The sequence below is a fragment of the Strix uralensis genome, chromosome 3 (assembly GCF_047716275.1).
Source record: "Strix uralensis isolate ZFMK-TIS-50842 chromosome 3, bStrUra1, whole genome shotgun sequence".
Taxonomy (NCBI): Eukaryota; Metazoa; Chordata; class Aves; order Strigiformes; family Strigidae; genus Strix; species Strix uralensis.
Window position 1 is genome coordinate 116,303 of NC_133974.1, and position 25,717 is coordinate 142,019.

General features: G+C 52.6%; 1 protein-coding gene across 4 annotated transcripts in view; it reads left to right on the top strand.

Moving 5' to 3' along the window:
• Window positions 1–25,717, top strand: part of IFT172 (intraflagellar transport 172) — a 37,026-nt gene that overhangs the window by 4,140 nt on the left and 7,169 nt on the right. For 2 of the 4 annotated variants that reach the window (XM_074861119.1, XM_074861122.1), the window contains exons 5-39: window positions 303–368; window positions 770–849; window positions 2,277–2,364; window positions 3,195–3,409; window positions 3,496–3,619; window positions 4,590–4,685; window positions 5,296–5,457; window positions 7,101–7,154; window positions 7,731–7,834; window positions 8,493–8,578; window positions 9,083–9,195; window positions 11,917–12,084; window positions 12,455–12,591; window positions 13,416–13,523; window positions 14,149–14,233; window positions 14,566–14,658; window positions 14,980–15,057; window positions 15,425–15,673; window positions 16,316–16,394; window positions 16,816–16,936; window positions 17,328–17,472; window positions 17,547–17,636; window positions 18,027–18,124; window positions 18,981–19,116; window positions 19,194–19,310; window positions 19,797–19,939; window positions 20,623–20,716; window positions 20,965–21,029; window positions 21,157–21,337; window positions 22,437–22,546; window positions 22,958–23,087; window positions 23,669–23,767; window positions 24,117–24,226; window positions 24,739–24,805; window positions 25,072–25,158. In XM_074861119.1, coding sequence (XP_074717220.1) covers window positions 303–368; window positions 770–849; window positions 2,277–2,364; window positions 3,195–3,409; window positions 3,496–3,619; window positions 4,590–4,685; window positions 5,296–5,457; window positions 7,101–7,154; window positions 7,731–7,834; window positions 8,493–8,578; window positions 9,083–9,195; window positions 11,917–12,084; window positions 12,455–12,591; window positions 13,416–13,523; window positions 14,149–14,233; window positions 14,566–14,658; window positions 14,980–15,057; window positions 15,425–15,673; window positions 16,316–16,394; window positions 16,816–16,936; window positions 17,328–17,472; window positions 17,547–17,636; window positions 18,027–18,124; window positions 18,981–19,116; window positions 19,194–19,310; window positions 19,797–19,939; window positions 20,623–20,716; window positions 20,965–21,029; window positions 21,157–21,337; window positions 22,437–22,546; window positions 22,958–23,087; window positions 23,669–23,767; window positions 24,117–24,226; window positions 24,739–24,805; window positions 25,072–25,158 — 3,978 coding nt within the window. The remainder of the gene's footprint in view (window positions 1–302; window positions 369–769; window positions 850–2,276; window positions 2,365–3,194; window positions 3,410–3,495; window positions 3,620–4,589; window positions 4,686–5,295; window positions 5,458–7,100; window positions 7,155–7,730; window positions 7,835–8,492; window positions 8,579–9,082; window positions 9,196–11,916; window positions 12,085–12,454; window positions 12,592–13,415; window positions 13,524–14,148; window positions 14,234–14,565; window positions 14,659–14,979; window positions 15,058–15,424; window positions 15,674–16,315; window positions 16,395–16,815; window positions 16,937–17,327; window positions 17,473–17,546; window positions 17,637–18,026; window positions 18,125–18,980; window positions 19,117–19,193; window positions 19,311–19,796; window positions 19,940–20,622; window positions 20,717–20,964; window positions 21,030–21,156; window positions 21,338–22,436; window positions 22,547–22,957; window positions 23,088–23,668; window positions 23,768–24,116; window positions 24,227–24,738; window positions 24,806–25,071; window positions 25,159–25,717) is intronic. The other 2 variants (XM_074861120.1, XM_074861121.1) reach the window with 2 other exon arrangements.

A 25,717-nucleotide genomic window follows, 5' to 3' on the forward strand; every position in this document is an offset into this window, starting at 1 on the left:
AATAGCCATGATTTTGTACATTCAACAATAGCATGTGGAGAACCACACATCTGATCAGTAAGTAACCCTCTCAGCAGAGCATCCACACTGAACACATCTGGTGTAACTGATGCTCTGCTTTAGCCCTTCTGAGCCTGTTACTTTACCCCAGCTTACTATTATCTAGTTTAAGCTTCAGCCTGGAGGGCCTCAGTCCTACTTTCTGCCCACATGCCCCCATCTCTTCTCTGTCTTGGTCTGAGCAGTCTCAGAAGCAGAGTGGAGCGGAGCTCTTACCTTTCTTTTTACCTCCTCCTTGGCAGAGCGCCGTGACCTGCTTATCGTGGCCAGCGGAGAATATCATTGTCTTTGGCCTTGCTGAAGGAAAGGTAGAGAAACTTGTTATTTGCCTGATTTTCTTTCCCTGCAGGGGCTACCAGGGCCTGCAAGCACCTGGGCTGCCAGGTAGGAGCCGTTACTGGGGACAGAACAGCAGCAAAGGGGTTACACCACTGACTTGAATGTTCTGGTTCTGGTTCCCAATTCTGGTTCTGGTTCCCAGTTAGTCCTTGGGGGTTCTACTGGATCACTTGGTCCTTTTCCAGAGCCTTTCTAGAAATGCAGAAGTGTGACTCCAACTTTTCCCCTTCTTCTCCAACCTACCGGAAAGCAGTGAGCTTCCTGCGATTTCTGGCGCTGGTCACGGACTGGGAAACCTCTGGAGATGTTGTGCTGGGGGGAATCCACATTCTGCAGACAGAAGCAACATTGATCAGATTCTCTTTCTCAGGTTCGTTTAGCAAATACAAAGAACAATAAGTCTTCCACCATTTACGGGACAGATTCCTACGTGGTCTCGCTAACTTCCAAGTGAGTATGGTGTTGTTCTGGCCTGTGCTGCTCTGGCTCGGTCTGCTGCGCGCTCTTGGCCCGGGGGTATCTGGTGGCAGTGTGGGAGGCTGCCAGGGTGTTTTTCTGCTCCCAGTTCCTTGTCAAGATAATAAAATACTGTGCTTTCCAGAAGGAATTCTGTCCTAAAATCTGGAGCCTGGCTGTGCCACACTGGCCCATGCAGTTTGGTTGTCCCTCAAACCCCTTTCAGGACACAAGTCCCCATGAGATTATTTACATACACTGATGTATTTGAATCCATAACTTTATAAAGATTAAATTTGTCAACTTCATCTAGCTAATTACTAACATCAGTCAAGTTTAAGGGCTAAAAAGAAGTGCAGATATTCTGCCAGATAATCTGTGACAAGGCTATAATTAGAAAAATAACCATAAAGTACAATTTTAAATTATTTTAATTAAGACTTCATTTTAACTACTTTAGTATCCTTTAGCTGAAAAATTTAAGATATGTCATGGTCCTAGCAGTGGGATTTTCACTAAATGGTGCCATTCTGGTATTTGAGTGCTAAACAAATTAACCCTGACTTCCTGTTGCTGTGAAATCCCGCCAAAGTCTGTCTGCCTTTGCCTCTATTCCCAAAGGTTTTTATTTCCTCTCTGTCCTTTCCTGTCTCCTCACACCCCCTCTCCTTACCCCACCTCTCTTCCCCATTTGCCCTCCTGTCCCTCTCCCCAATCCCCCCCCTCCCTGCTTCTTTTATTTTTAAATGCAGCCCATGCTGTTCCTGCTGTGGTATCAGTCACAGATCTGGGATTGCAGGCAACAGAAGACAGATGCACGCTTCCTGGATTGTTAACAGTGTTCACAGAATTTGTGTTTGAATCATCATTAAGAAGTGTTCTTTCTGGGTACATTAGGCCTGTTTCTTCTTCCTTGCTCTCTTCTCCCTGCTTTTGTCAAGAAGTACACAAGACATTAATGCTACAAATAATGGACTTAGGCCTAGAGTGTTTGTCCAGATGTTTTTTCTCTAAATTGTGTTGCTTTTAGGGATTCCTGGCATCACAATGTCCAGCCTCACTTCTGGAAGAGTTCCAGTGCTAGGGTTGTTTGTACCTTGGTATAAGAAATTGTGTGTGTAGTCATTATTCCACTTAAGGTTACTCAGCCTCTCTGTGTTTTAGTAATACAGAAAGTTGGTTATTGTGATTTCACATGATGAAGATACTTAAGTGGCTGCTCTCCTTTCTGCTCCCCGTATTTTTGTCTGCTTTGTTTTTACAGACACTGATACAGGTACTAGATATTCTTGAGGTCATCATCCAGCTTGTCTGTGGTGAAGGTTCCTTTGATGAGGAACATCAGCGATGATCAGGGATATGAAAATAAAGGTGCAAGTGCTGCTGCAATATTGCATCATCCTGTCTGTGTTTCTTTGCAGTGTGTCGGGGAAGGGAATCCTGTCTGGCCATGCAGATGGAACCATAGTACGCTTCTTCTTTGATGATGAGGGCTCAGGTGAATCACAGGTATCAAAGGTCCTTCTTCAATGAGCAAAATTCCTGTTTGCACAGCCTTGTCCCCAGCTCAGGAGCTCTGGAAAGGGATCAGGCCATGAGGGAGTGCAAGTCCAGAGAGGAGCTGCAGCCTGTGCTTGCTAGCTTAGGTTTTATGGGCACTGATGCAGACAGAACAGTGACTACATGTGCTGAAACACACTGAGTGCAGTGGTAAGAGGGGAAGTTATGGTTTTGTGTATGAGACATAAGGCTTTTCGGGGAACTGGAAAGATCTGATGTTAGAGTGTCCAGGAGAATGATGTTTGAGTGGGTGGGGTTCCAGGGAACAGCCATTGCCATCTTCTCAGGAGCGGTGTATGCTTCTGCCGGGTAACTGCGCCCAAGGACAGGACGCTCTGGGCACCCAGCATCTCTCCTGAGCCTCCTCCTCCCCAAGGGGAGGGGTCTCTGTGCTTCAGGCTGTGCTGAAGGCAAAGCTCTTCTCACTCAGAGCTTTTCTCTCCACCTGAAGCAGTTTGAGCATGTCTGCTCTCTACCACAATGTGCTGAAGGCCTGTATAGACTCTGCTGTGTTAAGAGTGCATCCCAGTCCAGTTAATGGTACTGGTCTTCTTACTGACATCAGGACTTTTCTCTTCCAGTTAAATGAATGGAATAGTTGATACATCTCCCAGTTCTGGTTTCTGTCTGCAGACTGGGGCAGGCAGACAAAGCAGCCCCCTGCACTTGGGCTTCACAGAAGGGCCTGGTACCGCTCTCACAGCAGCGGCTGAACGCCAAGGCTGGCCGGGGGCTAGAGCCCTTCATGCTTTCAGGATGCTCTTTCTTGCCTGTTGTAGGGTAAGTTGGTGATGCATCCCTGTCCTCCTTATGCCCTCGCCTGGGCTTCCAACAGCATTGTGGCTGCCGGCTGCGATAAGAAGATTGTAGCCTATGGGAAGGAGGGGAACGTGATTCAGACCTTTGACTACAGCCGGGACTTGTCGGAGAAGGAATTCACCACGGCAGCTGCCAGTCCTGGAGGGCAGTCTGTCGTCCTCGGCAGCTACGATAGGTACGGTCTCCCCTGCAGAGCGCTCTCTTCGTGCCACGCGCCGTTCTTCGTTCTTCGTGACGCTGCGCCCTCGTCTGCTCCCACAGGTTAAGGGTGTTGAACTGGAGCCCTCGCCGCAGCGCCTGGGAGGAAGGCAAGCCCAAGGAGATAGCTCACCTCTACACCATCACCGCTTTGGCATGGAAGAGGGACGGCTCACGCATCTGTGCGGTTTGTATCACTGGGGGCGGTCGCACGCTGGGGAGGGTCTCGCGTGTGCGGCTGGGGACAGGGAGGTGGGGACCTGGGCGCGGGTGCGGCGGGTGCTGGGTGAGAGCGGTGCGAGAGCGCGAAGCCGTGCAGTGCCAGGGGCGCAGGGCAGTGCTGCGGCCGCAGCAGCACTCCTCCTTCCTTCACAGAGCCTAATGAGGTTGGCGGAGCTTCTCTAGAGCAGTCTCAAGCATTCCTTCCTCTGAGCATCCGTTACATCTCTGTTTATGGGCTGTATTTTCAGTTCAGTGTTCTACTTTCAGCCGTTGGGCCTTGATCTGCCTTTCTCTATTAAGTTAAATAATCCTTTAAAGCTCTTTAAATTAATCTTTCCACAAATCTTTCTGTATTAAGTTGAATAACTCTTTGAAGCACTTAAATTATTTAGGAAGGTTGCTATTTACAACTTTTCTTTAATAGTTTTTGCATCTTTTTATGTTCAACTGTCAAGAATTCTGGAAATATTTCCAGAGAATCAATTGAATGTGTGAACAAATACTTGCAGAGAAGGGGAAGGGACTAAGGGATAGGAGACTGGTGAAAGGAGTGGCGGTGTTATAAAGAAAGAGATAAAGGTGGGAGGATTCTGCTGGAAGGGAGAAGAGATTGGGAGGCTGGAGAGGGAGAAGTGGGAAACTGAGACTGAAAATGAGGAAGATGAGGATAACGGTGACTTTTAACCCCTCCTGTTCCTCTGCCGTGTACATGCCAGCATTTGGTAAGCTCTGTTTCTCTGAGAATTTCTCAGTCTTTCTGTTCTCTCAAGAAAGTCAAGATAGGGCTGGTCCTCAGGCACGTGGGGCTTGAGGCTTGTTCCCAGAGCAGCCGGGACCTGTGGATTTCCATCTCACCTCTGATCCTCTTCGTGCAGGGTCTGGAGTATCTCTCCTTAACAGGATTCACTGATGTGTGCGATGGGTTGTTTCCCCAGGGCACTCTGTGTGGAGGAGTTGAACAGTTTGACTGCTGCCTTCGCAGAAGCATTTACAAAAATAAATTTGAAATGACGTATGTGGGACCAAGCCAGGTAAGAGAATATCCAATGAGGGAATGTCTCTTGATGAAAACGGGATGCTTGCTAAAGCTAGACGTGTTTGGAGTCCTGCACCTATGGTTTGTTTGTAGCTACTTGTTGGGAAAGGCACAGGGGATATTCCAGGGACAGGGTCAAGGCTGGGTGGAAATTGGCTGGAAGCAAAGATGGGGGAGTTTATTTCCTAGCTTCTGAATTTGTGTGGGGTAGTTCCATGCCAAATGCAGGCTCCTTACGTGGTTTAATTTCAGCCAGCTTGACCTCGTTCAAAGTCGGGTAGTAAGGGTGAGCCAGCAGTCTGGGCACCCCGCTGTGGTCAGTGGAGAGAGAGCAAGACTCACAGAGGCTGGCTCATCCTCGGGGACCTGAGTAGCCCTCCAATTAAGCTAGAAATTTATAAATGGCAGAAGTGAGAATCCCACACTTCTACTGCAGTTGTAATCCCATACAAAAGGAGTGGTAAGGTTTCATTAAAAAGCAGAGTGAAATGTGGCGAGGGGACATCTGAATACCCAAGTATCATCTGTTGCATAATTTCCATGGGGCAAGAAGTCTGTTCTTCCTCTGTGCATGGCCTCACGTTGCTTTTTCCCACTTTCTCTAGGTCATTGTGAAGAACCTCTCAACAGGAACTCGAGTTGTGCTGAAATCGCAGTACGGTTATGAGATTGATGAGGTGAAGATCTTAGGGAAAGACAGGTATCTGGTGGCCCATACCTCAGACACGTTATTGCTGGGTGACATCAGCTCCAACAAGCTCAGTGAGGTACTGGAAAATCTGTGGCATTTCTTGAGTGTCAAATGCTTAACTTTGTAACTCAAAGGATGTGTTTTCTGCATGGGAACAATACCTCTGTTTTCAAGAGTCATAGAATAATTCAGGTTGGAAGGGACCTTGGGAGTTCTCTTCTCAAACTTCTTACCCAAGGGAAGGTCACTATTAAATTCAGACGTTGTTGCTCAGATCTCACAGTTTCTCTGGTCCCCTGTTCCAGTGCTTTACTGTCCTCATGGAGGAAAGCTTTTTTCCTAAGTTTCATTGGAATCACTGTTTTCATTTATGACCGTTTCTCACTCTTTCACTGTGCATCTGCCAGAAAAAGCCTGGCACCACCTTATTAGGGGTCTCTTTAAGCCTTCCCTTCCCCAGGCTGAAGAAGCCCAGTTCCTTCAGCTTTTCTTCACAGTGCAGATGCTTCAGCCCCAGCCATCCTGATGGCACTCTGCTGGACTTGCTCCAGTTTACCGATGTCTTTCTTGTACTGGGGGGCCCAAAACTGCATGCTGTACATACGGACATTCCAGATGTGAATGTATGGATTTTACTGTGTTTAAACAAACAAAAAACCCAAACGAACAAAACCCATTCGTGACTGCAGTACCACAGCTTATGCCAGTATCATTCCTGGCACCAAACAGTTCAGATGAAGCTGTCCATACCCTGACCCTCCCAGTGCACCAAGTGCTGAGCCTGGGGAACGTGGGCAGTGTGTTAGTGTCTGACAAAAGCATTAAATAGGCTTCAGGACATATTTGCTTTGTTCACACAGGTATCGTGTACTTTTAATGGTGTGCTGATCAATCTAGCTGGGAGCAGGAGCTCCTGAGTACAGATTTGAGTTGAGGGATATCGACACTGAAAATCTGGCCAGACTAAATCTCTCAGGTTTCTCCACATCACACTGCACAGAGGAGTTTCTCTTCCCATTGCACGGCTGTACTCACTTCTTAACAAAGAACAGTGTTGTGAGCAGTCCATTTACCATCTTGCTGTCTCACTGGAGTTTTGCTGAAGCAGTGACTTGGAGCTCTTGCTCGAGGCAGGAAGAGGACAGCTGTGGCCTTGGCTTTCACTTTTCTGCCTTGCTGACCACTTGCCTGTTGTCATCACAGTAACTGTTGTATTATCCAGTGCTCTTCTCAGATTCCAAATGAGTTGGTCCCCCACTGGCACTGTGCTGATCAGTTGCTAACATGACCCCAAAAAAGAAGGGTTTCAGCTACATGTGGTGTGGACATTCTGCCCCCACAAATGGTAGCACTGATTCTGTGGAGAAAATTTACAGAGGCAAAGGGGCTGTTGGGAATGGTTTTTATAGTAGTCTGAGAAAGGTGGAGAGGTGCCTGTGAAAGAATAGGCAGGGCGGGGTACACTGGTCACATAAAGGCCTCTTTCCAGAAGGCAATAAGGTACTACACAAAGAGAACAGGAGTCAGAAGCAAAGGTTAAAAAAAGGAGAGGGGAGCTGGGAGTGCCTGAACAAGAGTGTTGACAGCTGAAGTGCTGGAGCAGGGTCCCTTTGGCAGTGCGGTTCGTGCTGCCCGCTGAGGGCTGGGCGGGCCGCGGTGCCTTCAGCCCCCTGCAGCGCTCAGCCCGGCAGCTGCTCACGCTGTGCCCTTGCTTTGCAGGTAGCCTGGCAGGGGTCTGGAGGGCATGAGAAGTTCTTCTTCGACAATGAGAATGTAAGTTGGATGGGACAGGATGCTCCCCATGAATGGTGAGTGAAGCTGTGTGTGCACCGGCAGAAGAAGTGCCAGCTGCACTTCTGGAAAGCCCAGTTCCTTGGCAGTTTCCTGGACTTGCCCAGTTCCTCAGCAGTTTCCTGGACTTGCCCAGTTTCTCGGCAGTTTCCTGGACTTGCCCTCTCCATGCAGATCCTGATCTGCTTCCTGCCCATACTTGCCTTTTCCACATGCCAGGTATAGAACAGCTCAGTGTGTGGACTGTCAAGTTACACAAGTCATAACCCTACAAGAGAGAGGAGCAGTGAAAGAGCAACAGCCAGAGAGGATGTTAGAGGCAGAGCATACGGCTGTCAGGGTGACAGCCTGGCTCCTGCAGGACTGATAGGCCCAGAATTAAAATCCCCACCCCTGAGGAAAAGCTGGCAGTCATAACAGGAAGCCAAGGACAATTCCTTATTCATCCTAGGGGCTTTGAATTTAGGCTTGTGTACAGCAGTTCTTTTCACACACCTCACTGGCAGGTACATGTGCTTGCCTGGCTTTTCTGTAGGAGTGTGTCCCCTCTCACCTCAGGTCTGCATGATCTTCAACGCTGGGGAGCTGACACTGGTGGAATACGGAAGCAATGACATCCTGGGGTCTGTCCGCACCGAGTTCATGAGCCCTCACCTTGTCAGGTAAGCGTTAGCCCTGCCTGTGTGGCCAGCACAGGCACTCTGCGAGTCACCTCAGAGCCATCCACAGGGGTGTCCCACGCTGTAGAGCGCAGCCCCCATGCTCTGGGACCTGAGTAATCTGCTTCTGACAGTGACCAGCGGTGGGTTTAACGGCTCGGTTACACTTAATGGCTGTGAAGTTTTAGAAGCACAAGGGCCCATTTTCCTCTGGTACATGTTTATTGAAGCCTGACTTGGCTGTTGCTGAAGAGGGACCTCCTGTGCACGTGCTTACACACCTCCACATCCACCCGGCCCTGGTGCAGCATTATCAGGGACTCAGATGACAGCAGGACCTTCTCTGTCCCTCTCAAACACCACGCTCCATTTTCTCATTCAAGAGAAGGGAGGGCCATGGGCTGCTCAGAGGTGGGAGCAGGGTAATTCGTTTGCTACTGGGGACCCTGGTTCCAGAGGGGCAGCTGCCAGAGGGAAGCTGTGAGTCAAAGGTTTGTTCTCACTTGAGGCAGCTGTAGGTACCGTCTCACAGGCCAGAGAACTGCAAGAGGCTCCATGTGCTTGGGGAAATGGCAGATAAGTCTGGGAGGGACTACGTGATCCAGTCCTGTGAATGTAGAGAGTAGTAACTGTAATGGTCTTCATTCCCTTCGAATTGTAGTGTCCGTATCAATGAGAGACAGCAGAGGGGCATGGAGGAGAACAAGAGACTGGCTTATCTGGTAGACATCAAGACTATAGCAACAGGTGAATGTCAACCTCCCTCCCTGTATTTTTCCATCCTTCCTGATTCCTGTGCATTTTCTGTGCCAGGCAGTCCTGGAAGGTCCCTTTGCATCCGCTGTATCAAGTGGCAGGTCCCTGAAGGCCCCTTTGCATTGGCTCAGCCGGGCAGCTGAGCTCAGACCACCAGAGACCTGTCCCGCTCCTGTGGGTCGGTGTGGACGCAGCTCTGGGACGGCCGTGCCTCTGTCCTGGGCCTGCGAGTCCCTGCGGGTCAGCACGATGATGTTGCTGCCTGCGCTGCCTGTGATCTCTGCCTGCTCACAGAAGGGTGGAGGGAGTTACAGCCGTTGGTAGGGCATCAAGATAAAACGTCCCTGCGGTCTGCTTTTCCTCTCACAGTGTGTTTGCCGGGGCCTCCTGCCCTAATTGGGTCCCAGGCACCAGATCCCCACGGGACAGCACTGAATGTTCAGCACTTTGGGGCACATGAGGTACTTACCCCGTTTCCTTTCTTTCCTTCCCAAGTGGACCTTGTTGGTGGCTACAACGCTGGCACTATCAGCCATGACAGCAGGATTGATTGGCTGGAGCTGAATGAAACAGGCCACAAACTGCTCTTCAGGGACAAGAAGATGAGGGTGAGGCGGGCCCATCTGGGCGAGCGTGACAAGCTGGCATGTCTGGGGAGAGGTAAAGACAGATAGGACTGAGTGGAGGGAGGGAGGTGAGAAACACACCCAAAGTACTGATGATTTTTCTACCACTCCTTCGAGAATGATAGACCATGGTCAGGTTGTATGAGCTGGCAGCATTGCATGTTTGGTCTTGAGTCGTCGTTAATTTTGAAGTTAGTTATTAGACATCTTGCTCCATCTCATCACACCTGAAAATGAAGATCACAGACTCTTCTGCTGTGAGATGGACACAAGTGGGTTCATCTCAGGATGAGGATCCTGACGTTGCACTTAAACGTGTAAATTAAAGAAAGGTGTTCTCTGCAGCAACTTGGCTTATGTCTGTAAGATGAACTCTCTGATCCTCTAAAACAGCAGTCGCCACCAAATAGCTTGTTCAGCAGAGTCTTTGGCTTGTGCCAATTCCCAGACCATGACTGGGAGAGTATTAACAAACCCAGAACAAAACTATGGCCAAAATCATGGTAATGGCTTCACTCTACAGATTGGGATGTGCAGGTAACTCACCTCATGTCCCAGCCATGTTCAGTATGACTGTACAGATACAGTGAAGCAGCTCACTGCAGCAGACAAGGGGATGTATTTATCAATCGTGTTACAGTTGGGCTCAGCTCACTACCAAGCCTTCCTCCCTGTTACGGGTGTCAGGCTCCTGGAGGCTCCTGGGCTGCCTGATTTCGTTTGTTCCTCTTGTCACAGGAGTGTCCTGAGACGATGACACAACCTTCCTGACAGTGGTGCAGCTCACATCCAGAATTTCCATGCGGGTGTCCCAGGTGCCGTGGCAGAGCCCAGCGATAGCACTGCGGCTCATCACGGGGTGGTTTTAATTGCTCCAGAGTTCAGGTCCCACTGGGGGCTCTCAGTCTGCAGAAGAATATTTCCACGTTGGCTGTGCCTCTCTCCTTAGTCCAAGGATGGGTGAAGAATTATGTTCATACATGTGTACGTGTTGAAATCCCTGAAATCTCAGCCTTGTCTCAGAAGAAACTCTGAGTTCTCCCCTCCCATTTCAGACAGGAACCCCAGGCTTCTTCACTGAGCTGCTCCTCCTTTGTCATTTTTGGCAGCTTGACCCCTAAGATTGCGCCACAGATTGTAGGGGATGCAAAGATATCTTCTTGCCTGGGAATCACAGATCTCCAATTAATTACCTCTCTGCTTGTTACCACTCACACTCAGGCTGGTTCACTGCTGCCAAGTTATCAGCTAGCAGCTGGAGTGCTCAGCTTTGTAGCCAAAGCTTGCAGTGTGTACATCTGCTCCTCACAAACTCCTCACCGCCCACGTCTCTCACAGGGGCGTGCTGGGGGTGGTCTTCCTCGCACAAAGACTAGTTCTGGTTCTGGGCCACCACAGAACAGGGACTCCTACGGGTACTTTGTGGTTGCAGAAAGTAGAAGGAGCAGCCCAGTGTGGATCTGCAAAAAATGTAGTGCCTGCATCTGGGTTAGAGTGCCTCTCTAGTCAAGACCTCTTAACTCTCAGAAGAGATTGTTCCATGTCTACAGCTCTTTAGGATGCTACTTGCACATACTCATAAAAGTATCAGTCAGGAAGGACCTTCACTACAAAAGAGACTGAAGTGGAAGGACTTCTGCTTGGGCTCTGCTGCACTGACACTTCAGAAAGGTACTAACAGCGACTGCAGCCTGCAGCAGATGGAACAGGCTTCTATTTGTGATACGTACATTTCCACAAAGCTGTGTATGTCCCATCATGTGAGAAGAGAGAACTTTTCCACCAATATATCTTTCTATGTTTATTTCTGCAGTCTTGTTCAGTTTATATCTGGGTCCTCTAATTTACTGTCTCAGCAAGAGACAGTGACATCATCAAGATTGCTGTTGCCTCTTCTGGCTCTTTCTCAGGCCTCTCAAGAGACTACACAGACAGCTCCTTCGTTAAATGCTGCCACCAGCCTAAATCAGGCAGTACCATGGTTCTCCTGAGCTATGTCTGTACGATTTTCTCCAACCAGTTTGGTACAGACTGAAACAGGGACTTTCTTGTTCTCTTCTGACTGGTATGTCATAAGGCTACCACAATTCTCTCTTCTTTTTCTCCTTCTCATCTTTGCTGGGTGAGGACAGTTATGACAAGGAGCAGAGACAGCCTAGAACTTTTTCTTTACAAGGCATCATACATCCTTGTGCCATGTGTCAGGTTACACCTTCCAAATGGTTTCAGGGCAGTGTATTCTACAAACAAACACCCTCTCACCTTACTGGCAACAGTTCCTGCAATAGACTCTATCTGGGACAGTTCAGCCCAGAACTGCAGAGGAAGGCCCTTCTTGGTCCCCCAGTTTGTTTGCATGAAGGACTTAAGAGACCGTTCTCCTGTTCCAGCTCTGCCACTGAGGGAGCTGGAGGCAGCACAAGGCATATTCTGGTTTATATACACATGTGCCTAGCAATAAGGAAGGCAGGATCTGAGCATGCTGCTTAAAATACTTCAAGGGTGAGGGTTAAAAAGTCTTGGATAGTAATGTGCGTGAGTAGCAGTGTGGGAGTTTGGGCTGCGTATCTTGGAAACAGTCTGATTCCTGGTTGGTCATATCTGTTTACAAGCTGCTTGCTCAGATGCTCCTACCATGCTCCTGTGAGCTAGCAGTCCAGCCGTGAGCCCAGCTGAGCCTTTTTCTCCTCTTCCCCACTCCAGTTGCAGCTCTATGACATTGAAAGCGGCACCAAGACAACCATTTTGAACTACTGCTCCTACGTGCAGTGGGTCCCAGGCAGTGACGTGGTGGTGGCTCAGAACAGAAACAGCCTCTGCATTTGGTATAACATTGATGCTCCAGAGCGAGTCACCATGTTTCCTCTGAAGGTAAAACTCTGGAGACTTTGATTACCTCCAGCAGTTTCTGTCACTTCTTGCTCACAAGTGTGGGAATAGTCCGGGTGGCATTGTGGAAGGGAGGCAGAAGGGAACTGCTAGCTGCTTCTGGACAAAATCTGAGCTCATCTGTCAGCTTTGTGGCAGCCTTTTCTGGCAGAAGGCGGTGATAGTTAATATAGCAAGGAGCTGCTCAGTGGCTTTTTCCTTCCGTCTGGTGAGATAAGGACGATGTCTGCTCAGTGTGAGCTCATTCAGCAGAACTTCAATGGGCAGAGCTGTCCCAGTGCTGTCCTCACACCCCGGCTGCCCCACGTACTTTAGGAGAGCGCGGGGTGTTGGCAGCTGGTACTCTTCTCAGGGGGATATCGTAGACCTGGAACGGAATGATGGAAAGACTGAAGTGGTGGTATCCGAAGGGGTGAACACCATGTCCTACACCCTGGACGAAGGCCTCATAGAGTTTGGAACTGCCATTGACGATGGGGATTATCACAGGTAGGTGCTGGATACGCCGCGTGGGGATGGCAGGTCACCCATGGCAGACGTCTGAGAGTCAGTGATCCGTGAGCTACAGCAGCACAGCTTTCCATACGGAGTTGAGGTTTAGGCTCTGAGCGTGACGTTGGTGCCAGGTCTGGCTGTAATGGGCAGCAGAGTCCTTCAGGAGTGAGTATTCAGCTTGTTCACCCTCACAGCTCTGTGATTTCAAACTCGGGGGCACAAGAGACTGGCCACTCTGGTCCCATTGACACTGACAGAAATTCGCTGAAGGCAGTTTTCACTTAACTGCAGTGAATAAGTGTCTTGTGAAGCAGCCAGCTGTGAAGTGACACTCGGGTGCTTTTGCTGCTGCCCCTCCAGGGATGGTGGCAGTGTCGTGGAAACACGCAGGAGCTGTGCGGAGTCAAAACTGACTGCCTGAAGCAGTCCTGGTAGCCACCTGGGCACTGCTGACGTCGTTATGGGGCTTTACAATGAACCAGGGAAGAAAATTTCACGTGTTGATAGCACTGTTCCCACTTGAGAGACTTTGCACCAGTGACTTGCTTCAGACACAACACTTTGGATTTGCCCCACACTGCTCCAGCCTTTTGCTGATCGTACGCCTCCCAGTACCATAGCCCAGAGAGGGATCACCCAGATTGTGAATTTTCCCCTGGTGTGTCAGGCCCTGTGTTGCACAACCCTCTTCAGAACTGGTCACACCCAGCTTGCTTTGTTTTCAGTGCAACTCTTGTTAGGAAGCTCCTATGTCAGCCTAGGATTTTCCTCACAGAGCTCTTCTATTACTGACAGTCTGCAAATCTCTCTGTCTTGAGGGCTACGGCGTTCTTGGAGACACTGGAAATGTCCACAGAGACTGAAGCCATGTGGAGGACTCTGAGCAGACTGGCTTTGGAAGCAAGGCAGCTGCACATTGCAGAGAGGTACGGGAAGAAGCTGTAACATCTCTCCAGCTTCAACACTCTCTTTGCTGAATCCCTCACAGAAACCCGGGTCTAACTAAAGATGTGACTTTTTGTGTGGCCTGGAAGATGCGCTGCATTGGAGGGTTAAGTGTTCTCCAGTCCAGGCAGTGACCTGGCCCTTCCGTCCTAGACAGTAACACTGGGACCGGGGGCAGGGAGCCGTCACTGTGCTGCTGCCAGCGCAGGTAGGGTGCAGCTAGGCTCGGGGAGCTGCCTGTGACAGGCAGGGTACAGCCAGGCTCAGGGAGCTGCCCGTGACAGGCAGGGTACAGCCAGGCTCGGGGAGCTGCCCATGACAGGCAGGTACGGCCAGGCTCGGGGAGCTGCCTGTGACAAGCTCAGCGCATCTCCGGAGCCTGGGGAAGTGAAGCACGAGCGCTGGTCGTGTCTGTGGGGTCTCCCGCAGAGCAGGGCTAGAGGGCATGTCTGAATGTGGGTCTTGGCAAAATCCTTCTCCTGAAGCAGGGCTGCCCCGTCTCCAGCTTGCAGAGCTGGGTCTGCTGCCCACCTTCTGATTTTCTTTTCTTGGACCAAAAGTGGGCAACAAAACCCAGTTATTGACTAACTGCTTTGCTCTTCCCAGGTGCTTTGCAGCTCTGGGCAACACAGCAAAGGCTCGATTTCTGCATGAAACCAATGCTATTGCTGACCAGGCAGCTCAAGAGCACGTAAGTTAAACTTTTTCTGCTGTGCAGGGCAGCTCTTTCCTGTAAATACTTGCATGCACATTATCTTCTGTGTCCGTGCTCCCCAGTATCCTGCTCCAGAACAGTACCTGGTAGAGACAGTGTAGAAACTGCTGACACAGCCTTTCACCCACACCTGCCAGGTCCCTCTTCAGGCTGGCCATTTCATATTGCTCCTGTCTTGTCACTTCTGTGATTCTCATCTGCCTTCTTTTGCTTCTGTAATGACACAGTCCCCACCTGCAGTCACCCCCCTTGTATCAGTCCATTCTTTCACTCAACAATCTGACTTTGCTAACTGGTGTTGTCCGCAGGGTGGGGATGGTACAGACCATTATCTGGTGCGTGCCCGCTTGGCCATGCTAGACAAGAACTACAAGCTGGCAGAGATGATCTTCCTGGAACAAGTGAGTAAAGGAACAAGAAGCAGAAAAGGTCTCACTTATTTCTGAGCAGGGAGGTTTGTGCCCTGGCGTGAAAGAGAAAAGGAGGAGGTTGCTTCTTTCTAGAAGAGTTTTTGCCCTGAAACAGGAGTTATTTCCTGGTCCAAGGTGTAGGGTTGCCCTGAGGTGCATGAAGAGGATGAGGGAGGATGTATATCCATCTAAAGGGGACGGTACACTTTTTCAGGTGTTTTCTGCACATCTAACCCTGCCCACTATGGGAGTTCAATGACAATGTGTCTGCTAAATGGAGCTTTCAGGCTAACACTTTGCTCTCTGACACAGAATGCCACAGAGGAGGCCATGGACATGTACCAGGAGCTGCACATGTGGGATGAATGCATCATGGTTGCCGAGGCCAAGGTACAGAATAAGCTGCGCTAGGCAGTGGGCTGGGCTTGCTTGGTAAGGCTTCTGTGGGGGTGTCCGTGCCAGGTCTTGGGTTCTCCTGCCCTGTCAGGGCCTGGCTTTGCTTGGAGGGCTCCAGGCAGAAGGGGAGGTTGCGCTGATGCAGGTACAGACCTGGGTGAATAGTGGGGGAGAAAAGCTACTGAAATGCATTTAGGAGTATCTGGGGCTTCGAAAAAGAATGGGTGATGCAGTGGTACACAGGGCTGGCAGTGTGGTTTCTGCTAAGCAGGCAGCAAGCGGTCTGGTGCCATGAACTAGCAGGAGGAGCAGCACAACATCTTGCCTTGCCCAGGTCAGCCAGTGCTGCGTTTCTCAACAGGGACACCCCATGCTGGATAAGCTGCGTCGGGGTTACTACCAGTGGCTGCTGAATACCCAGCAGGAAGAGAAGGCTGGGGAGGTCCAAGAGGGACAGGGCGACTACCTGGCAGCCATCAGCTTATACCTGCGGGCAGGGCTGCCAGCCAAAGCGGCACGGCTGGCCATGAGCAGGGAGGAGCTCCTGACCAACGGGGATGTCATCAGCAAGGTCTCCACGGCGCTGATCAGAGGGGAGCTCTATGAGCAGGTGAGTGGCCCACACCCCCGGGCTCCTGCCTGAGTGGTGTCAAAGCTCCTACCCTGTCCCCTGCATCTGTGAGAGGCAGGGGGACTGAGCTGGAAAGTAGCAGATGTGATTCTGTGTTGATAAATCTCCAGTTAGAGTTTGGGAGGAAATCCTAACTACATCCATTATACATGGGTGAGGCCTAAAATTACCGTTATTAGTCAGGAAAAAGATCACAACTCATTGGTGACGTCTCCAAAATGTCAGCTGGGTGTTGGGTAATAGCCAAGGAGGCCCTTGGGAAGGTAGGAACCAACAGGAAAGGAGCTGTGAATCAAACTGAAAACTTGGTATCACTGTGCAAGTGCTTCCCCATAGTAGAATAAAAAATGATGGTACAGCTTTTGTATAAGGTAGTCTAAATGGAAGAGCTAAGGAAGAAAAACAAAGGGGGTTTTGAACACAAAACCATGAGTATTGTAGGGAAGGGAAGTGATTATTCTCTGTGCCTAGTAACACAAAAAATTGGTAACTACTTATTATTAGGTGACAGCTTTAAAACAAAGGTGTGGACTGACAGGCTCTGTATGTGGGACTGGCAGTGTACCTGGTGGTGTGGGGAGACGGTGGCTCTGGAAACTGGCAGCTTGTATTTGTCATTAGGCTGGAGACCTGTTTGAGAAAGTCGGGAACCCCCGGAAGGCTCTGGAGTGCTACTGCAAGGGCAGCGCCTTCCTGAAAGGTACCGTGCTCAACGTGTTCCTCCCTGTGTCTTGTGCTAAATTGTTCCTCCCCGCTCCATCCCCAGCAGGAGCCTGAGCGCTCTGGCCTGGTGGCAACATGAGCTATTGCCCTGGAGCCTGGGTGCTCTGCAGCTTCCATGTATCATCTCACTCAGTGGATGTATTTCACATAGTTGTGCCTGCACACAGTCCCAGAACAGCATCCCGTTCCCAAATTCCCAAGGCTTGATCGCATTGGTTGAGCCAGTGTGGACTTGATCCAGCTCTCCACAGGGTCCAGCCTGGTGGGCAGCCCACTGGAGCTGGCGTGGGTCAGACCCTCACCATTCCCCTCCCTCTGTGCCCCATCCAAGGCCCCTGTTCGCCTCATGGTTTGTTTCCTCGCCGGTTCGGCGTCACAGTTCTCATGTCCCCTTACAGCAGTGGAGCTGGCTCGCCTGGCGTTTCCCGCAGAAGTTGTGCAGCTGGAGGAGGCCTGGGGAGACCACCTGGTGCAGCAGAAACAGCTGGATGCTGCTATTAACCATTATATCGAAGCCAGGTGGGGGCAGGTGATGGCTGTATAACCAGCAGCAGTATGACCTGGCAAGCTCTGAAGTTGATACGGTTTGCTTAAATCAGCAGGGTTTTGCCTGAATAAGCCCCCTCGACCCCGCTTTGCCGGCGCCCCTGGTGCTTACAGGCAGACTCTGCTGGCCCTGGCCACGGATGCCTTCCTGTGTCTCTCTGAAGGCCTTTCGTCCCTGGTTACTCTTCCCTGCTGTCCCAGTTCTTCATTCTTTCCCCTTAGCTTTGCCAGTTATTCAGATCCTTTTTGCTGCTCTAACCCAGGAAGAAGAATCAAGCAGCAGACCACTCTGGTCTCCCTGGCTTAGCTCAGCTGGAGGAGATGGCTGCTGGCCGGCTGCCAAGAGTTACCTTTTTGATGCCAGGTGCTCGATTAAGGCCATTGAGGCAGCCTTGGGGGCCCGGCAGTGGAAGAAGGCCATCTACATTTTGGAAATGCAGGACAAACAGATGGCAGCCAAATATTACCTGAAGATTGCCCAGCACTATGCAGCTTTACAGGAGTATCAGGTGAGGCCACAGACCGCAGTCGCGGCTGCCCTGCGCGTCCCTCAGGACTGCGGAGTACGGTGGTTTCCCTGCAGGTTGCGGAGGAGCTGTACACCAAGGGAGACCAGACCAAGGAGGCCATTGACATGTACACGCAGGCTGGGCTCTGGGAGCAGGCTCACAAGGTAGGGGTCGGAAGCTGAAGCTCTGGGGACTTCACCCCAGTTGGTGGAATGTCTGTCGGGAGGTGGTGGTGCTGCCCAACCAGCACTTGTCCCGGAGGATGCGTGAGGGGCCTCCAGGTCTATCAGGAAATCAGTCCCTGTATTCCCCTCCTGTCTGTGCCCTCCTGTACTTCAGCAGCCCCAGGTGGGTGCACCCGTGACACAAATAGCTCTCTCCAAGGGCGCTTTGATCACAGTGACAGATGACTGCCCCTCCCCTGCAGAGCACGTAGCGCATACCCCGGGTCGTAACGGGAAGGAGATTGGTTTTCCCCTTCCCGCCACTACCCTGTATCAAGAAATTGCTGTGCAGAGTGCTGTAGTTTCTCCCATGCGTGTTCCTTTTGGCAGCTGGCAGTCAAGTGTATGAGTCAGGAAGATGTGTCTGTGCTCTACGTAACCCAGGCGCAGGAGATGGAGAAGCAGGGCAAGTACAAAGAAGCAGAGAGGTGAGCATCTTCCTTGGTACTAGTCCAAGACTGAGCCCTGAAAAAATGGCTGTAGTGAGGAGGAGCCCTTTCCTGGGTGGGAGTAGAGTTTGGGACTAGGGTTTGGAAAGGTCGGAGGTACTCCCTCCACACGTGGAGACTTAGAGCTGGTGTTTCAGAGTTCATAGGAGGAGAAGTTACTGGCTGTTAATGTTCTGTCCACTGGGACGGAAAGGAGGTGCAGGTGGGGTGCAGCTGTCTGATGTAGCAGAGGAAATCCATCAAGGCTTTTGCCCACTGCAGAGTGCTGTATCTGATCTGTCATGGGCAGCTGAGGATAAGATATGGGAAGTGGAGTGTTTCCCATCCAGGTTACTAATGTTGTCAGTTCTAGGTGAATAACACCACAACAAGTTAGTAGGTGCAGGGACAAGCACAGCTGTGTGTCTGATGCTGTGGTGCCTGAGCTCAAGGACACCCAGGACGTGAGAGGGGCATTGCAGCTGGTGAGGTCACGCCGGGTTTAATCCTTCTGCTGGCCAATAGGAGTAAGTTGAGCTGACACCGTCCTGTTGCCATCCCAGCCGGACTGACAGCCTCAGGTTGGGGGCCAAGATGAGAGCAGGTCACAGAAGCCCAGAGGCTCCCTCCCCATCACAGCTCGGGATGGAGGGAATCGCTTTGCCCTGCTGCAGCTGGTGGTGGGCTACCAGAAGGGCTCTGCCCGAGCCGTGTCCAGCCTCGCAGCCCGCAGCACTCGTGCCACGCACCAGTCGTGCCTCAGCAGTGCCCACAGGACCTGACTGCGGGACGCAGAGGGACTGCAGGGCCTGGTCACGTCCTCGGCAGGGCCATCGGAACGTGCTTGTGTTCCCAGGCTGTACGTCACTGTGAACGAACCCGATTTGGCCATCACCATGTACAAGAAGTGTAAGATGTACGATGAGATGGTTTGCCTAGTCGCCAAGTACCACAAGGAATTGCTCAGCGATACCCACCTGCACCTGGGCAAGGTGAGCTCACCTCGTGGCAGGGGACCAGCTAGACCATGCAGGGGCAAGTGTTGTGAACTCATCGCCTCTGACTGCAGGAGCTGGAGGCGGAGGGACGCTTACAGGAGGCTGAGTACCACTACCTGGAAGCTAAGGACTGGAAGGCCACAGTAAACATGTACAGAGCGAATGACATGTGGGAGGAAGCTTACCGGGTAATAATCACAGCTACCCCGCTGCGCAGGGCTCAGGCTTTGGCTGAAGATCCTGGTAGGAGCTGCTCTGTCCCCAGCAGGGCTGGACGCTGGCCTCTGCGCAGCACTGCCGCGCTCCAGGCACTGCTCTGCCTCTAACCATGGTGCCTTGCGGTACCTCGGAGGCACCGCTCTGCCCGTAGCCCCCCCGGAGCAGCCCCACGCCAGCCCTGCTCCCTGCGGGGTGGATGCAGGTTGCCAGGGCTCACTGCTGCCCACCAACAGTGTGGGCCGGGCTGAGGAGGCAGCAGCCTCTTTTCTGCTCCGCTGTATGAGCCTTCGTCTCACTCTCCCCAGCCCAGTGGTGGCTACACGAGGATTCCTCAGGAGAGAACGGCTGGTTTTGGTGCTCCCTCATGACAACCAGCGTCACGTGTGAGGGGAGCCCTGGCTCAGCCTGCTGACGGCCGAGGCATTGGGCTCTTGTGCTTCCTTTGCTTTGGACAGGTGGCCAAGGCACATGGGGGAGCGAACGCCTGTAAGCACGTGGCCTACATGTGGGCAAAGAGCCTGGGTGGAGAGGCAGCTGTGAAACTCCTCAGTAAATTTGGGCTCCTGGAGACGGCCATTGACCACGCAGCAGACAACGGGTAAGCAGGTCCATCAGCCCGGCGCTTCTCTCCCATCTGCCTCGCCTGAGAAAAAAGGGTGTCCCAGGATAACCGTCTGCACCGCTGGCCGCAGGTCCAGGTTACGGCACGTCTTCCCACCCCACTCGCCTCTTCACAGGCGCATTCCGCTTCCTTGACACATCCTGCTTCCTGTCCGCTGTTAGGCTCTCAAATGTCAAGTCAGAGCAGGGCAGGCGAAAGCAGTTTGCCCGTTAGCCTCAGCAGGGAGCCTGGTGAGAGCCTCTGAACGCAGGAGGAGGTATTCCTCATGTCACCAGAAGTAACTGCCTGCCAGGAGAATCCTGGTCCCACTCCACACCCGGCCAGCCCTCCGCCTGCGCTGCTGTTTGCTGCCACTCCCCCAGCTCCCACGTCGTCACTAGGCTCAGGGGAGTCTCGTGACCTGCCCTGAGGATTGAACCAAGGGCCTCTGGCACTAACAGCAAGCGTGAAGGAGCTGAATTTCCATAGTGGGGGCTCTGAAAGCTCCTGTTCTCTGATCAGGAACAAGAGGAATGGGCAGTGCCCATTCACTTGGCACCCTCTGCATTCCCCTCCTCCTCTCCCAGTGTCTTGTGCTCTCCCTGATGGCTTGCTCTTGATGAAGGCCTGCCCTCACAGCACATAGTCCTGCTCTCACCCCATTTTCTCTTTCGTTGCAGGGTCTTTGAATTTGCTTTTGAACTGGCCCGTGTCTCCATGAAGCAGAAGATGCCAGAGATCCACTTAAAGTATGCCATGTTCCTAGAGGATGAGGTAATTCTACCCCATGGATAGGTGGGAGTTCTCTGGTCACTGAACAGTTGTCCCCAGGGACTGCTGCAGCAGGTGCTTTCATGGCTGCAGTCACTGCTCCCCCAGAAGGCTCCACAATTACAGCCCCAAGCTTCCACACACATCTTTGTTTCATAAATCCTCTCTGCCTCGTGGTAGATGGTGCCTCTATGGAGGTCACATGGTGGTTTCAGGGCAGGAAAGCAAGCAAATTCCTTCCTCTCTCCTAGGGCAAATTTGAAGAGGCTGAAGCAGAATTTATTAAAGCTGGGAGACCCAAGGAGGCCGTGCTGATGTACGTGTCCTTCCCCATCCTGGCCTGCTGCATCTCCTCTCCCCATATGGTGCCAGCCTGGTTGCTTCTCCAGCACTGGCCTGCTCCTTGCCGTCCCTCTTGTTCCACCTCCCGTTGATCCCCCCAGGTTTGTGCATAACCAGAACTGGGATGCTGCCCAGCGTGTAGCTGAGGCTCATGACCCAGACAGTGTGGCGGATGTCTTGGTGGGACAGGCACGCTTTGCCTTTGAGCAGAGAGAGTTCCAGAAAGCAGAGGCCTTCCTCCTGCGAGCACAGAGACCTGAGCTGGCCATAAACTACTACAAGGTGAGCGTAGTCTGTAGCAACATCGTTGCCTTCCTCACTGGACAAGAACCCGGTTTGGGTGGAGGAGTGAAATGCCCCCTCCCAGCTCTCCCTGTCAGCTTTGTAGCTGTCGTGGTTTGACCCCAGCTGGCAACTCGGCCCCACACAGCCGCTTGCTTGCCCCCGCCGGTGGGATGGGAGAGAGAATCAGAAGACTAAAAGTGAGAAAACTCGTGCGTTGAGATAAAGACAGTTTAATAAGCCGTGTGCACAAGCAAAGCAAAATAAGGAATGCACTCACCACTTCCCATGGGCAGGCGGGTGCTCAGCCATCTGCAGAAAAGCGGGGCTGCATCACACGTAACAGTGACTTGGGAAGACAGATGCCATCACTCCGAATGTCCCCCCCTTCCCTCCTTCTTTCCCCAGCTCCACGGGCTGAGCACGGTGCCGTGTGCTGTGGGACATCCCTTGGGTCAGCTGGGGTTGGCTGTCCCAGCTGTGTTCCCTCCCAACCCCTGGTGCACCCCCAGCCACTCGGGGTGAGGAGCAGGAAAGGTCTTGGCTCTGTGCAAGCCCTGCTCAGCAGTAATTAAAACATCCCTGGGTTATCAACACTGTTTTCAGCACAAATCTGAAAACCAGCCCCATACTAGCTACTGTGAAGAAAATTAGCTTTATCCCAGCCAAAACCAGCACAGTAGCCAAAGAGAAACCATTTACTCAGGTGTTTCCTAGTAGAACTTAATTTTGGCCTGCCCTTAGAAGGCTGAACCGGCAGAGATTTCACAGCTCGGCCCTCTCACAGCTCTGGGAGGGAGTATCCTGCCAGAATACAGGTGGTCCCCAGGGGCAGCGCGAGGGTGTGTGTTTGGAGGTTGTAAGAGCCAGAGGCAGGTAGGAGGGATGAGCACTTTCGCCTGAGGTAGCTTGGGTGAATGGAGAGACAGAGGTACCATTTTGGGGGAGGAGGAAATTGGATGGTACTGCTATGGTTGTCACTTTCAGGGGGTCCTCTGGCAAGGTGACACGAGAGGCTTACATGTGTTCTGTGATGCCAGGAGAGCGGGGGGTCCTGGGAAGCTGGTGAAAATTGGTTCTGCCTGTTGTGCTCGTGCAGGAGGCTGGCATGTGGACCGAGGCCCTGCGGATCGGCAAGGAGTATGTGCCTGGTCGGCTGGAAGAGCTGCAGGAGGAGTGCGGCCGGGAGGCTGCCCAGAAGGGCTCTGGGTAAGGACGTGGTGGCAGGGAACGGGCAGGCGGCTCTGCCCCTTGGCCACCGTGTGGTGCCTGACCTCGATGGCCTGACAGGATCCCTGGCATCCCATTGTTTCCTTCTCAAGGACCCTGGCCTTCTTGCTGCATAGGTTTCCTAACATCATTCCTGCCTGCTCTGGGAGACTCCAGGCTTATTCTTGCCATCCGAGGTCTCCCAGATGTCTTCTTGCCACTCACAGCTCTCCGAGGTCCCCAGCACATCTGCCCAGGGTCCCTAATCAGTTCTCAGCAGCAGCCATGTGCGTTCCTTGCTCAGCCCCCTCAGGCCCCTGCCTTGCCTCTGCTGTGCCCATGCCCTACCCGCTGTCTGCAGGATCCCCGGCAGCGCCCCGGCCATGCTCACAGCCCGCCTTCCCCCTGCAGAGGAACAGAAGGGCTGCTGGAGCAGGCGCAGGAGTGGGAGCAGGCTGGGGAACATGCCAGGGCGGTGGACTGCTACCTGAAGGTGCGGGATCCCAGCGACAGCGCCCTGAGGGAGAAGTGCTTGCTGAAGGTACGCGCAGGGGCTGCGATTCCCTTCGCCTCCTCCGCTCTCCGGGAGGTCTCCCCCAACCCGCAGCATGTCCCAGGGATACCTGAGTTGCTGCGGGGCACCGGAGAGGCTCTGCAGGGTCTGAAGCCTTCCCACCGCTCTGTTGAGGCAGGAGGGGCTGTGTGCTTACCCTGCACTGCACTATCCTTGTTCTGGCACCTCTTCAGCAGCGTGCCGCAGTCTTTGTGCCCATATCTCCCTGTGCAGAAGAGCCGGAATTTATGACTTAGCCCTTTGCTAGACGAGAGCCCTTTCTTCTGCTCGTGGTCTATGTCCACCAGCCTCTGTTCATATTTTCCACTCATACCTGTGCTCTTGTACCAACTTCAACAACAATTCTGCCCTTGTCTGATCTTCTCCCATGTGTGGAAGTAGCTGGGCTTTGCCTCTTTGCTGAAGTGGGCTGTTGTTTCTTCTCCCCTTCCCCCATAGTTGAGGTACTCCTGACTCTCAGTCTTCCAGCTGGGAGTGAGCTCTTCCCAGCTTCATCCCTCTCTTGAACAGCTTTTATCACTTGTGCTGCTGACAATTTCTCTTCACAGGCTGCTGAGTTGGCCATTAAATTCTTGGGTCAGTCACAGAGCATGGAGGTGACACGGACAGTGGCTCCTCAGCTGGTGGCCATGAAGAAATACAGCGCGGTGAGGGCTGGCTCCTGCCCCCAGGCTTCCAAAGAAGTGGTGACCTTGGGGAGGGGGAGAGCTCTATCCGAGGGCGGGAGGCCACATCACATCCTGGGGTGATGGGTGGGTGGCCCTGGCCAGAGCTGGGCAGTGCAGAGTCTTCCAGGAGGAGGAAGCAGGGGAAGGGATCGTGTCCTAGGGTAGTGCAAGAGAGCCAGGCCTTGGGAGGGTGCAGGAGGCAGAGAAAGGAGGTTGTCTTTTGGGAAGAGACTTTCTGTGGCTGCCGTGTGCTGGTCACTTCCAACAGCACCAGCTGCAGCCGGCGCCACTGGGGTTTCGTCTGCCATGGGATGTCTCTGCTCTGCAGGCAGCCGAGCTCTACCTCAGCCTGGACCTGGTCCAGGAGGCTATCGACGCCTTCATTGAAGGGGAGGAGTGGAGCAAAGCCAAGCGCGTGGCCAAGGAGCTGGACCCCAGGTGTGCCCTGGCCTTCTCAAGTCAGACTCTTCCTGCTCCCTCTCCCACCCCCAGATAATGCCTTCCCTGTCCTGTCCAGCAGCCCCCACATTCCCGGGATTCTCCCCACAGGGGCCTTCCCGTGCTCGACAGGGCACATTCTCCACAGCTGCCTTTCCCCAGCCATTTACTGTCCTGACGCTGTTCTGCTGCCACACATCCCAGGGAAATCCTTATCCCCTTTTGTCCCATCCCTGTCCCTATCTCCCCTTCCCCTGGCATAATCCTCTACACGCATTTCCTTCTGAAAATCCTTCAGAAGGAAGGATCCCTTTCTCTCCTCACACACTATGTTGCAAAGAGCTGCCCAGACCCTTTCTTGCCCCTGCTACCTCTGCTCCCAGCAGCAGGCCGGAAGGACGTGGCACAGCTCTAAGTCCTCTTTTCCCCAAAGTAGACAAAGTTGAATCCAGCCTCTGCACTGATGCAAGACACTATTAATCTTGCTGCCTATTAAGATTCTTTCTGCCCAGTAGGTCAGAGGAGTATGTGGACCAGCGTTACAAGGAGTGTTTAAAGAACCAAGGAAAGGTGGATTCGGTACGTGTTTGGGATGTCTCACAGGCTAGGGAGTGACGCCAGGATCTGTGCAGATCCTTGGGGCTTTTGCCTGCATATGCCCAGGGGTGAGGAATCTGTATGTGCCTGTGAGTCGTGGTTTCCATGGGCCAGACGGGTGACGCTGGCCCTGTGCCAGAGAAGGGGAGGGACTGCGTGTGCGTGAAGAGCCAGGGGGGTGATGCCTGCCCTGCTGCTGCTGGGGACCCTTGCCTGCACAGTGAGTCCGTGGTTGTTTCCGTCCCCAGCTGGTGGGAGTTGACGTCGTGGCTGCTTTGGACATGTACGTGGAGCAGGAGCGGTGGGAGAAGTGCCTGGAGGTGGCAGCTAAGCAGGTGAGTGCCGGCGCGCGCCCTCGGCAGAGGGACACGGGGCTCAGCTCCGGGAGCTGGGGCAGGGGAGCCGACGGGCCCGGCAGAGCCGGGGGGAGCAGGGGCAGCTGCCACGGCACCTCGGGAAGCGCCTCTCCGCTCTCCTTGTCTCCCCCAGCCAGGCCAAGCAGGGAAGCGTCAGAACCCAGGAGCGTGTTGGGTTTAGGTTTTTGTGATTAATGGAGCGTTGGAAAAAGCAAAATGGGTTGTTTGGGCTGGAAGTAATTGGTACCATGGAAACTGAGAGACTTGTAAAAGAAAGCCTTCTCTCTACACGTTCTGTGGAGGCCTGGTGTCACCAGAAATGAGACAGCCTTGTCGAGAAAGCAAATTTGACATTTTTTCATTTTTACTGACCTAAAACTAGCAAAATTACCTGGGCAGAGTAATAAAAATGGAGAAAGGCAAAATGAAACGGTTTTACAGTCCTATTCCAATGCAGTAACAGGAGCAGAAAGCTCTAGATTACCAGGATCTGCTTTGAGGGTTTGTTGTATTCAGTGGTTATTGATTGGGGATTGGT